Source organism: Sinocyclocheilus grahami, unplaced genomic scaffold (assembly GCF_001515645.1).
Source record: "Sinocyclocheilus grahami isolate Dianchi unplaced genomic scaffold, SAMN03320097.WGS_v1.1 scaffold1960.1, whole genome shotgun sequence".
NCBI classification, from domain to species: domain Eukaryota; kingdom Metazoa; phylum Chordata; class Actinopteri; order Cypriniformes; family Cyprinidae; genus Sinocyclocheilus; species Sinocyclocheilus grahami.
This window is the reverse complement of record NW_015507139.1, coordinates 87676-100955: the sequence shown is the minus strand read 5'-3', so window position 1 is coordinate 100955 and position 13280 is coordinate 87676. Positions and strand designations below refer to the sequence as shown.

The 13280-nt window shown below is 38.5% G+C and overlaps 1 protein-coding gene across 1 annotated transcript in view; it reads left to right on the top strand.

Annotated features, from left to right (window-relative positions):
• LOC107573493 (sphingosine kinase 1-like) overlaps positions 1–11775 on the top strand; it is a 16928-nt gene extending 5153 nt beyond the window's left edge. Inside the window, exons 3-5 of the mRNA XM_016259924.1 lie at positions 2869–2963; positions 3856–3971; positions 10809–11775. Coding sequence (XP_016115410.1) covers positions 2869–2963; positions 3856–3971; positions 10809–11667 — 1070 coding nt within the window. The 3' untranslated portion in view covers positions 11668–11775. The remainder of the gene's footprint in view (positions 1–2868; positions 2964–3855; positions 3972–10808) is intronic.
• Positions 11776–13280: the final 1505 nt, after the last annotated feature.

Genomic DNA, 13280 nt, shown 5'->3' with positions numbered 1-13280 from the left:
ACCTCACTAATACCTCTTCCAGCAGCAACCTAGTTTTCCCAGGAGGTCTCCCATCCAGGTACTAACCAGGCTCAACCCTGCTTAGCTTCAGTGGGCAACCAGTCTTGGGCTGCAGGGTGATATGGCTGCTGGCTAAATGAAGAAAGACACAGTTTTTGTTTTATCCATCTGCATTTACTCAGTGCAACTTAACATCCAAATGAAAGATATAACACCAACATGTCAGAAAAAAAAATAAAAAAACAGAATCACTGAGTTAGAAAAAAGGATCACCCCTTGTGTCAGTATTTTGTTGAACCACCTTTTGCTTTAATCTGTTGAGATATGGCTCTATATAGCTTTGCACATATAGACTTTGCAATATTTGCCCACTCTTCTTTGCAGAACTGCTCGAGTTCAGTTCAATTTTATGTTGACCGCTTGGACTGCAGTCTTCAAGTAATTCCACAGATTTTCAATGGGGTTTAAGTCTGAGCTCTGACTAGGCCATGCAAGGACATTCACCTTTTTCTCCTTCAACCACTGTGTGGTCAGTTTTGCTGTGTGCTTTCGGCCATTGTCATGTTGGAAGGTAAACCTTCTTCCCATTGACAACTTTCTGGCAGAGGGCAGCAGATTTTCCTCAAGAATTTTACAATATTTTGCCCTATCCATTTTTCCTTCTATCCTAACAAGTGCTCCAGTCCCTGCTGCAGAGAAACACCCCCATAACAGGATAATTCCACCTCCATGCTTTACTGTAGGAATGGTGTTATTTGGATGGTGAGCTGTATTAGATTTCCACCAGACATATCGTTTGGTGTTGGGGCCAAATAATACAATTTTAGTCTTAGAATCATCAAGGTGCATTTTGGCACAGCTCAGTTGTGACTGCATGTGGCCTTTCTTGACGAGTGGCTTTTATTTGCAACTCTCCTGTACAAGCCACATTTGTGGAGAATTTGTGATATTGTTCACATGCACACAATGACTGCTCTTTATCATAAAATCCTGCAACTGCTTCAGAGTTGCTGTAGGCCTCTTAGTAGCATCTCTGACTAGTTTCCTCCTGGCTCTTTCATCCAGTTTGGAACAACGTCCTGATCCAGGGAGGGTCTGTGTTGTACCAAATACCTTCCACTTCTTAATAGGCTTCACTGTGCTTCTAGGCATTGATAATTTTATATAATATATAATATAATTTTTTTTGTATCCATCTCCGGACATGTGCCTGTCCACAACTTTATCGGAAATCTTTTGACAGTGCCTTGCCACCCATAGTTGATTGTTTGCTTCAGTTGCACTACCAAGGACTGAAATGCTCCAGGAAAGCTCTTTTAATGCTGAGCTAATCAAAATGACTACAGCTGATCACAGCTGAAAGTCAAATGACTTTGTGTGCCATTGAGAAGGTGATTAGCTACACCTTTTTAGGAGGGGGGATCCTTTTTCCAACTCAGTGATTCTTTTTTTTATTTGTTTATTTTTTTTATGTTGGTGTTATATCTTTCATGTGGATATTATAAGTCGCTCTGAGTAAACACAGCTGAATAAAAGAAAAACTGTGTCCATTATTCAGGCTGCAAAACAACAAAATGTGATTATTTTAAAGGGGGTGATTCTTTTCTATAACCACTGTACACTATGCATTTAGCAGTCCTTATGCTCCCCCTTATGCTGTTAACCTATTTTATGTTTTTCTGCTAAACTAATCATTCAGTTTTGTGAACTGAATCAAACAACATCTGACTCAAAATAATGATTAATTCATAAAATCGACACACTACTTTCATTAACTATATAATGATAATTTTATGTTAATTGATTGATTGATTTTTGCATGTATGTGTGTATGTATGTTATTCTGCAGCTTAAATGCAATCTTGGGTGTCTTCTCAGGTCTCTATTCTTGTCTATTTGGTTAGCACAGCAATGAAAATAGAGCCCTTACACTTAATGAGAACCAAGTCTGTCTAATACCTATCCTGCTACAAAGCTGAATATACATAGTAGACTAAAACAATCTACCTTTAAAACATTTAGCACAGCCTGGCATCCTAATGCATATGTAGATCTAAAAAGTAGATCTCTTTTTAAAAAAAAAATCTCTTTGAGAATGAAAAGGGTTATGAATAAACAACCTTTTTTTCTCTAATTATGGCCAGGTAGTAACTTGAGCCTCCATTACTGACAACTAACCCTCTTCTTTATCCTTCTCTGTTTTGTTCTTCTCCAGCTTCTTTTTCTCTCCAGCTTCTCTTTCTCTCTCTTTTTGCATTTCCTGCATTGTCAAATAGGATGTGACTGAATTAATGAAGGGTATTGATTCTTTTCCGGGCTACTTAGAGGCTTACTTAGAATCTGATGTCCTCCTGGGGCAAAAACCAGATGGAGCAGCTTCTAGTTTTCAAAACATAATAAAATAAATAGGACAATGTAAATGTAGTAAAATATAAAGGTGTATGCTCCTGCATACTAGTTATTGTTATAAGAAATGTGGTTAGAATTGATTAAGTGCACCTTATAGGACCTAAATAACCATTATGTGTCTGCTATGTGACAGTGATATCAGCTGGGACAGTGAGTGTGCTAGCTTAAAGACTTGAGTTTAGATGGAAGTGAGACTGGATCTGATTTTCTAAGTAGCATAGTCTGTAAATATCGCCTCCTGCTGGTGGAATTCAGTTGAGCAAAGATGTTGAGCAAAGATTTCATGCAGAACAAGTATATCCTCATACAATTGTATGTAGACTACAGTGTAAATTACATTTCTTCTGGCTCACCTTTACTGTCTCACACTTTTGAAAAAAAGCCATCAAAAAGAATAATAATGTAGGTCAGAAAACAGCAGCATGACCTACATTGTTTCCTTTGTTTGTTTCTTTCCAGAACGCCAGAATCACGCACGTGAACTGGTGCGGGAGGCAGACTTGTCTCAGTGGGATGCTTTGGTCATCATGTCTGGTGATGGCCTACTATTTGAGGTATGCTAATTATGACTGCCTAAGCAGACGTTCTGTAGCATTTGTTGTAGGCTGTATGATTTTGTCAAAAATCATATGGCAGTTATTTTAACAATTGATTGTATTTAATTGATTGTAACATTTTAATTTATATTTCTGTCATTTTAAAAGAACCAAAGACTTAAACTACTTCAGTCTGTGTGCATTGAATTTATTTAATACACAAGTTTCACAATTTGAGTTGAATTACTGAAATAAATAAACTTTTCCACGACATTCTAATTTATTGAGATGCACCTGTAGATATTAAGGCTTAAAGAAGAAGAAACTTTGAACATTGAAACAGCAGCTTAGTCTAACAAGCAGTGGCTTTTGTTTTCACATTAGTAATGTTTTCATCCTATACTTGATAATATTAATATACTGAATATTAGATTTTTATTAATAAAGATGTTAGTATATTTCTGTCATAATTTATTTAATGTGAATCTTTCCAGGGCAATCATTAAACAATGCAAGTCATTGTTGATGCATCATCACTAATTGCACTAATTGAATTAGCATTACAAAGTTATGTTGGTACAACAGAGAAAACAAATGAAACTTGATGAAACAATGTTGAATTTGGATATCTACCTTTGAGTAAAAACACCTTAATCAGTAGAATGAAAAAAAAAAAAAGATTGTGCCATATTTGGGCATTGTCTGTTTACATTGAGTGCAAATTGCAAACCTTTGTGGAACAACTGATGCCAAACATTTTAGAATTATTGGAGCATCTTTTATTTTTGACATACAGCCTATTCCAAGTATAATCTGCATATAATATTCCTTTATTAACCTGGATACCATGGGATTGTCTAGTGAACTGCTCACTGCTTTGCCTCTTGACATGCCCCCAATATTTTCTCAGGTGGTAAATGGGCTGATGGAGCGTGAGGATTGGGAAGAAGCTATTCAGACTCCTCTGGGAGTGCTTCCAGGGGGTTCTGGGAATGCACTGGCAGCTTCTATACACCACTATTCTGGGTAAGACTTTCCACAGCTCATATTTTGCTTGTCTAGAGCTATAGGGAAATTTAAGCAGTTTGTTTTATGCAAACTGCTTATTTACAGGCCTTTTGGATCAATGTCAATAAGTCATTGTGTAAATCATTGCTCAGTTACAGTACACCGTGTCTACACTTGCACCACAACCGCTAAAGGCTGTCTACACTGGACACAACAAAGCAACCATTGCAAATCATTTGAACTTTCTGTCAGTATGCCATAAATAGAATGTGTTGTGTCGTGCCGCATCCAGTGTAGACAGCATCACGGATTATAATAGGTTCTATTTAGGGGTGTAACGGTACACAAACATGGCAGTTTGGTACGTACCTCGGTTTTGATGTCACGGTTAGGTACAGCAGGGGGAAAAACTAAATATAAAATTTAAATATAACAAGCAACACTCAACTTAAAAAACATTTATGCAAACATGTAAATTGCACAATGCAGTTTTTAAATGAACTTCTAAATTATAAAAAATTACATTTGTTGTTGAAATATATTCATTTACACAGTGCCTCTCATAACTCATTTCATAACAGATTTATTTAAACATTATCAGGGCTGGGCAACTTCGGTCCTGGGGCCCGTTCTTCGTATGTCGCTAACTCAGTTAGCGGGATTTGATTGTTGATGATTTGGCTTGATCTTGGATTGGTTGGTTCTTCGAAGTTCATCCTGGAGTTGCTGTCATAGCAACAGGTCCTTAAGCTTAAACCTACTCGGGAGCAGGTTTATTTCATGTAAACAGGATTAGATCGCATCTTTGTAAGCAGAACTGATACTTAAAATCTGTCCTAGCACATTAGAAGAGTACCCTACTGATCCAGGGACAGTAATTCACAATAATAATAATTTAAAAATGAATACAAAAAAATATTATAATGTTGTGTAGTCATCATCTATAACACTACAGACACTGCCAGGTTTACTAGTTGAAAAATGTATTCGTGATCAAGTAATTACATTATAATTGTATTGGAGTCTTACACACATGCTGTACAGTTAATCTAAGCCGTGCATTAATTTGAGTGGTGACGGCTATTATGGGAGTGGCTTGATGGAGCGCAGGAGATGCAGATAACATGATCTTGACACTTAAGAAACTTTAATTAACGCTGTCACGTAACAAATCTGCTTCAAAAATAAAATTAAATGAATTGCTTATTACAACACTGAAATAAAAATGTAAAGCCTGTACAAATACTAGAAATCATGAATATAAATAATTGGGAATCATTTAAAAAATAAAATAAAAACAGTGCAGATTTCATTTATCTATTATTACATTTATGTAGTTTTGTTCGCTTGCCTGTTTCCAGAAATTTGTCAAGTTTTTTCGTCAGGTGTCTTTTTTTAATTATATGATGTCATTACTTTGCTGTCTTGCCACCAGCCAATCGATCGCTGCATTGCTGATTGTGGTCTCGAGTATCGATACATCTGCCCTTTTCGTGGAACACAAGAATGCGCACTAATCTTAGACAACTTAATCCAGATATTTTAATCAAATCCGCAAATTAGTTTCGAGATCAGTTATCACGATTACTAGATCAAATCATCTCAGATGTATTAAGCGAGATACGAAGAACAGAACCCAGGAGGGCTACTGTTTTGCAGAGTTTAGCTCTAACCCTAATCAAACACACCTGAACAAGCTTATCAATGTCTTCAAGATCACTAGAAGGCTACAGGAAGGTGTGTTTGGAGCTAAACTCTACAGGACAGTAGTTCTCGAGGACCGACGTTGCCCTGCCCTGCATTAAATAATTAAGACATCACTAGCAGGTAAAGTCAAATATAATGAGTATATAGACTAATATTTTGTGAAATGCTCTTCTCGACTTTATTCATAGCGCACTAACTAACGATCTTTGGGCACTGATGGTAAATGAAATGCTACGTGACATTTTGTTTACAAGCAGTTTTATTGCCATCTTTCTGCTGTTGAAACGCTGATTGAGCAATTTATGTTTATTTCGTGTTAAAACTAGTAGTAAAGAGGAAGAGAATCGTCCTGCCTTTTGAACTGAGGCGTTTATATGATCTGTCACGCCACATCAAAGAGCGTCAAAACTACATTTCTTGTTTGAATTTCCTGAAAAAAAAGGACATCATTTCAAAGAAGAGACTTTTGTTTCTTATCAAAAGTTTCCAATGAAGTTCCGCTCGTGCAGTGGTTAAAACAATGCTGTACCAAACCGAAAGCGTACCCATACCGAAAATTTCCGGTATAAATACGTGTACCATTAAAGGGTTATTTCACCCAAAAATGAAAATTCTGTCATTAATTACTCACCCTCATGTCATTTCACACCCGAGACCTTCGTTCATCTTCAGAACACAAATTAAGATATTTTTGATCAAATCCGATGGCTCAGAGAGGCCTCCATTGACAGCAACGCCACCCAAACTCTCAAGATCCATAAAGGTACTAAAGACGTCGTTAAAACAGTCGACGTGACTACAGTGGTTCTACAATAATTTTATGAAGCGACAAGAATACTTTTTGTGCGCAAAAACAGAACAAAAATAATAACTTTATTCAGAAATCTCTTCTCTTCCGTCATTATCCTTATGCGGTTAACGCAGTAAGCACAGTGAAGGCTTCCATTTTCTACGTCCGAACGCCGGCGTTCTGACCTAGAACCTGGAAGCACTGGACGTAAACAACGAATGTGAATGACACAGAAGAGAAGAGGTTGTTGAATAAAGTCGTTATTTTTGTTTTGTTTTTGTGCACAAAAAGTATTCTCATCGCTTCATAAAATTATTGTAGAACCACTGTAGTCCCACTGTAGACCACGACACTGTAGTCACGTCGACTGTTTTAACGACGTCTTTAGTACCTTTATGGATCTTGAGAGTTTGGGTGGCGTTGCTGTCAATGGAGGCCTCTCTGAGCCATCGGATTTGATCAAAAATATCTTAATTTGTGTTCTGAAGATGAACAAAGGTCTTAGGGGTGTGGAACGACATGAGGGTGAGTAATTAATTACATAATTTGAATTTTTTGGTGAACTAACCCTTTAAGGTAAGTATACTTCAGCCGTCCACATTACGTAATTTTCGTCATCAGGAGGGCTCGCGGACAGGGTGTGCAGGTGCTAGTGATGGGAAGTTTGGATCATTTTACCGACTCAGACCTTTGAGTCTCGTTCAGCAAAATGAACGAATCTTTTTTTCCGAGTCATTTTGTTCATTTTAGCAAAATTTAATTAAAATGTTACGTGTTACTTCCCTAACACATCTACTACTTACGCAAACGTTGATCACACTACAAAAAATACAAAACTGCTATAAGAAACAGAAAAGATTAATTCATTGTTTACCTGGGTCTTCAGTCTATGATTAGCTCACCTCACCTCTTATCTGACAAGTCTTCGGGTTTTAGTCGTTCGTTCATCACGTGACAGCCCCATAAGCTTTAACCAATGCAGTCTGAGATGGAAAGAGAATTGATTAGTTCATCTCTCGGGTCTTTCGAATCGTTCGTTCTTTTGTCACGTGACGTGACAGCATTGGATAGAGAAATTAGTTTATTTACAAGCTTCCTTATAAACGGGTGCATAGTTATTATTATTATTATCATTATCATCATTATTATAATTATTATTTACTCTTTTTACAGTTACAGTTTACAGTCATGTGATGCGTTTCTGGTCTCAAATTGTAGCTTTTTACTTCTTACAGTTTATAAATGTGTGAATTCCTGTCATGCTGGTTCTTTTCCATAACACTGAATGTTGTTACAAAGGTAATAAAGAGTTGGTTATTATTATTAAGTCTCTTTCCGGCTCAGACTGCATTGGTTAAGCTTATAGGGCTGTCACTTGATGAACGAATGACTCAAACCCGAAGACTCGAGAGATGAACTAATCAATTCTCTTTTCGGCTCAGACTGCATTGGTTAAGTTTATGGGGCTGTCACTTGATGAACGAACGACTCAAACCCGAAGACTCGAGAGATGAACTAATCAATTCTCTTTCCGGCTCAGACTGCATTGGTTAAACTTATGGGGCTGTCACGTGATGAACGAATGACTCGAAAAACCCGAAGACTCGAGATGAACTAATCAATTCTCTTTCCGGCTCAGACTGCATTGGTTAAACTTATGGGGCTGTCACGTGATGAACGAATGACTCGAAACAGGTGAACTACTTGACTAATTCCAGTACAGAACCTATAGGATGTTGCGCATGCGCAACTGAACGAATCACTCCCCAAGACGACTCGTTCTTCCCGAGTCACATTAAAGATTCGTTCAAAATGAACGAATCGTTCAAGAACGACCCAACACTAATGCCGAGTTCGCACTGCATGGTTTTTCACACTGGGGTAGCATTCAGTTGCTGCTGTGTTCACATTGCACGATGGATCGGCGACAGGGGGTTTCACACTGCATGACTTCACAATAGGAAGAATCGCCGACAGCTCTGTCTGGTCTGCAAACTATGTTTCACAACAAAACACACGCGAGAACTGATAAGGAAATAACGCGAGAACCCGCATGCGTCAGACCGGAGTTCTCCAGCAAGACTGTAATTATTAAAAAATATATATATATATAGCCCACAAATTGTCTGTGAGCTGATATCGAGCTACAATGAGAAAAAGAAAAACAGATTATGCAGGGAACAGGGATTGGGTGTTCTGCAAAGAGAGTTGGAGGTAAATAATTTTGCAGTAACTGTTATGCTGATGTTGTGGCTGGGCAAGCAAATGTTTGTGCTTGTTTCTGTATGATATAGTTGTTCATATATCTATTAAAATACTGATATTCTGGTCTATAACTCCTCCCCGAACTTCCCTCTGCCCTGTATCTTGGTCTCTCATTGGCTGTAGGTCATCGCCGATGTAATTTTCAGTCAGAAATCATTGATTGCACACTGCGTGATTGTGAATGGTCGAGAGCTCCAGATATTTAGCATGCCAAATATTTTGCGGGTGTCGGCGATTCTCTCAGATCGCGTCTTTGATAATTCACACTGCGTGATTGTCACTCGCGTGAACAAGCACCGATTTGCCTCCGATTTCGGGCATTTGTCGGCGATTTCGCATGTATTTTGTTGCGTCGCCGCACCGCTCGCGTCCGTGTTAATGGAAAGCTGATTGTAGCCTCCTTTGAGCAATATGCATGTTCTGCCCATCCCATTTCTCACAGAGAAGCACTAAGCAAATCTTTGCAAAACAAAGATGGAGAAAATAATGGCGAACATCATGCTCATAATTTAGCCCTGATATTGCAAGCTCATTATAGTCTTCCAGTGACCGCCACAAGCATTTATCAATGTAATTTAATCACAGTTTAAATAAAAAGATCTATCATTGACAGAGTAAATGATTATGAACTTTTGCACATGGAAAAAGCACTGCATTAAGACACGTGTCTGAGTGTACACAATGGCGCGTGTAAATTAGCATTGGGTTGAATACCAACATAAAACAGTCCTGTATCATTCAGTGAGTTTGATTAACAGGTAATTGGGCTTGAACCTTTCAGCTTCTTTGAGCCACTAGTTGAAGTTTATACTGTAAGTTACAGTTTTTCAACACTTTTGCTGTTTATAAAAGTCTTTTTTATATTATAAAATTGCAAAATGTATATAATGAGCGAGTACATCATGAATTCATCTTCCAAACCGCGTTTTTGTCTTATTCCGAATCACTACGGTACACTTATAATAAGTACTTATATTTGGACTATTGTAGCCTGGTCGGGTCGTCACTGCTGCGGAGTAACACATACCTGCGTGAATCGCCATAGCCATAAACTTAGAGAAGTAGCTCCGGTTGAAATGTTCTTCCGCGGGATGTGTGCAGTTCTGTTTATTAACCGCTAGAGCGCCGAAAGTTACATAGTGCTGATTTAATTATGTTGGCTTGACATGTCTGTCTCTGTCTAAATATATTATCAGCTCAAAGGGTATACAGCTTTTTGTGTTTTGTACAATGATAACTATTAAGACAACTTTAGCAACTCTTTTTTAACCTTCACATGTTCCATCTTCAAGTTTTTCAAAGTTAGACTTTACTCTGGATCATAAAGAGGAAGATGCGACAAAGACCGTTGAGCAACTAGAAGCCTGTATTAGACAAGAATGGGACAACATTCCTATTCCTAAACTTGAGCAACTTGTCTCCTCAGTCCCCAGACGTTTGCAGACTGTTATAAAAAGAAGAGGGGATGCCACACAGTGGTAAACATGGCCTTGTCCCAACTTTTTTGAGTTGTGTTGATGCCATGAAATTTAAAATCAACTTATTTTTCCCTTAAAAATGATACATTTTCTCAGTTTAAACATTTGATATGTCATCTATGTTGTATTCTGAATAAAATATTGAAATTTGAAACTTCCACATCATTGCATTCTGTTTTTAGTCACAATTTGTACAGTGTCACAACTTTTTTGGAATTGGGTTTGTAGTTGCATTGTGATAAATTTTATGCTTCAAGGAATTTTGTTGCAGTTGTGCAGTATCCCATGGCTTTTACCCAAGATCTCACTTAGGTCTTATTAAATAGTCTGACAGCCAACAATTGTGAAGGACCATAAAAATTGTACAGTGTATCTAACTTCATATTCAAATCGTTTCGGTGTTGTTTGGCTTTGTTGAAGGTGAACTGAATTTCCAACCTGAAATTTGTAACATTCAGCAGCTAAAATAAAAAAACTCAGGTTTCAACAAATATAGCATATATAATTGGGAAAAACAGTCTGCTAGATTGTCAGTGCATTTACTGTACAGCATGATAGAGAAGCTTTTGTCATATAGGGTTATGGTGACTAATGTTCCTTATGGCTGTTTTCCAGTTTACAAGCCGTGTCCAGTGAGGAGCTGTTGATCAGTTGTGGCTTCATCTTATGTAAAGGCCTGGTGTCACAACTGGACCTCACGTCTGTCTGCTTGGCGTCCAGTCAACGCTTGTTCTCCTTCCTGTCTCTGGCCTGGGGCTTTGTGGCTGATGTAGACATTGAAAGTGAGAAGTATCGCCATGTGGGAGCTGCCCGATTTACAGTGGGAACCATGGTTCGTCTGGCTTCGCCAAGAGTGTATAGGGGGAAACTAGCTTACTTACCCATTGAGGACCCCATGTCTCAACCTAGTCTGGTGGATTCAACTGCAACATTTAGACACAGATTGCCCCAGTCTAACTCTGATTCCTGCTGTCCTTTAAATGACTTATTTGGTCACACTCTCCAAAATTCCAGCAACTCCAACAATACTCCCAAGTCAAAGCAATCCAACCCATCACCTTTGTCTGTATTTGGTCCTACGGACTTCCTACTCAACCCCCTCAACCAGCCGGTACCAGGACACTGGACAGTGGTTCAAGATGAGGATTTTGTTCTAGTTGTGGCCATGTACCAGTCCCACCTTGCAAAAGACATGTTGGCTGCACCTGCTTCCAGACTCGATGATGGCATAATCCACCTGATTTATGTGAAGGCAGGTATCTCTCGCAGATCTCTCCTGCGCCTATTCCTAGCAATGGAAAACGGAGGTCATCTTAACACAAACTGCCCTCATGTGGTTTATGTTAAAGTGAAGGCTCTACGTCTTGAACCATACTCACCCAAAGGGATCATTACTGTGGATGGAGAGCTGGTAGATTATGGACCGGTACAGGCACAAATTCATGGCAGCCTGGCAAGACTCATAGCTGGGTGACAAAACCGATATGGTGCTGGCATTTTTATTTAATTTTTTCCACATGTAATGAATGTAGAAGGGGACTAGGGCTATCAAGCCATGAAATAAATAAAAGTAACAAATCTGCCCCGTGCATCGTTTCACAAGTATTTTGAAGCTATATAATAGGTTTTTTTTAATGTGACAAACAAAAATTGTCATTGAAATTCAAGTTATTTACAGAAAATATTCCCCTGTGCCATAGTTCTGAAATCAACTAAGGTTCCACTGACATTAAAACATAATGGTCACTAAACTATTGCCATTTTTTGATGTCTACATGACACTAGTCGATTTCTTAGTGTTGGTGGAAGGGCAGAATATCATTGACAAATTCAATTTTTGTCTGTGCCTTACACAGCGCTACCGTACCATAAACTGTGTACTTGGAATATAATAGTGCATTAGTCAAATTAACTACTTTTATGATGCTTTAGTGGTGCATTTTCTGTTATCAAACATCTCTTATCCTTAGTCTAAATGTCAAATGAACACAATGTGTTAAAATATATTGAACATCAAGAAAAATACAAGACTGCTTTAACTAACAATCTGTGGGGATAAAGAGGCTCAGCTGTTTGTTCCTCATACATATGTATAGGGATGGTTACTTGCATTATAAAGCTTTACAAGTGACCTGGGGCCTCATTTATAAAATACTGCGTAGAAAGAATCCTAAATTTGATTTTACGATCATTTCTCAAAGTGCGTACGCGTGATTCATAGAAAGAGGCGTACGCACGTTTTCTGTGCGTACGTTCGCTTTTAGATGTGAAATCTATAAACTGCAATGATCTTGAAATTGTGCGCAGCTGAACAGTTTCAGATCTCCGCCCTGTAAACAATGTCTAATTAATGTCCTTGACTTGTAAAAGATTTGGACATTGTCAGGTGCTCTTTTATAAGCGGCAAGAATGGCTTGTTTCCAAAAAACCTGCAGCACTCGGGTAAACAAAAGTGCGTACGTCTGCTCAGACCCTGTCTTTGACGTGGAAAAGTACTTACCGCCACGCCAGGGTCTGAGCAGGCGTACGCACAGTTCCTTGTGGCGAAGTCGGAGTACTGCAGCTATTAGAACATCTAAGCTGCAATAATAATAAAAGCGGTGTACGTGCAAGCACCGAATTCATCATAAACAACAAAGATGCAGTGTTAGAGATGGGGCCTCATTTATAAAATGTGCGTACGCACAGATTGATCTTTGATCTTCGTCTTTGACGTGGAAAAGTACTTACCGCCACGCCAGGGTCTGAGCAGGCGTACGCACAGTTCCTTGTGGCGAAGTCGGAGTACTGCAGCTATTAGAACATCTAAGCTGCAATAATAATAAAAGCGGTGTACGTGCAAGCACCGAATTCATCATAAACAACAAAGATGCAGTGTTAGAGATTAATTGTGCAGTGTAGTCACATTTTTGAATTAACGGGAGTAATGTTGAGAGTTCTTTTCTGTACAGTTTATTCCGTTTTTATTATTATTATTATTATACAAGAGAACTTGCGAAGTCTTGATTCACTAGCCTACTAATGCGTAAAACAGGGGGGGGGGGGGGGGGGGGGCCCCCCGGTCTTTTTGCTGTGGCTCCATAAAAA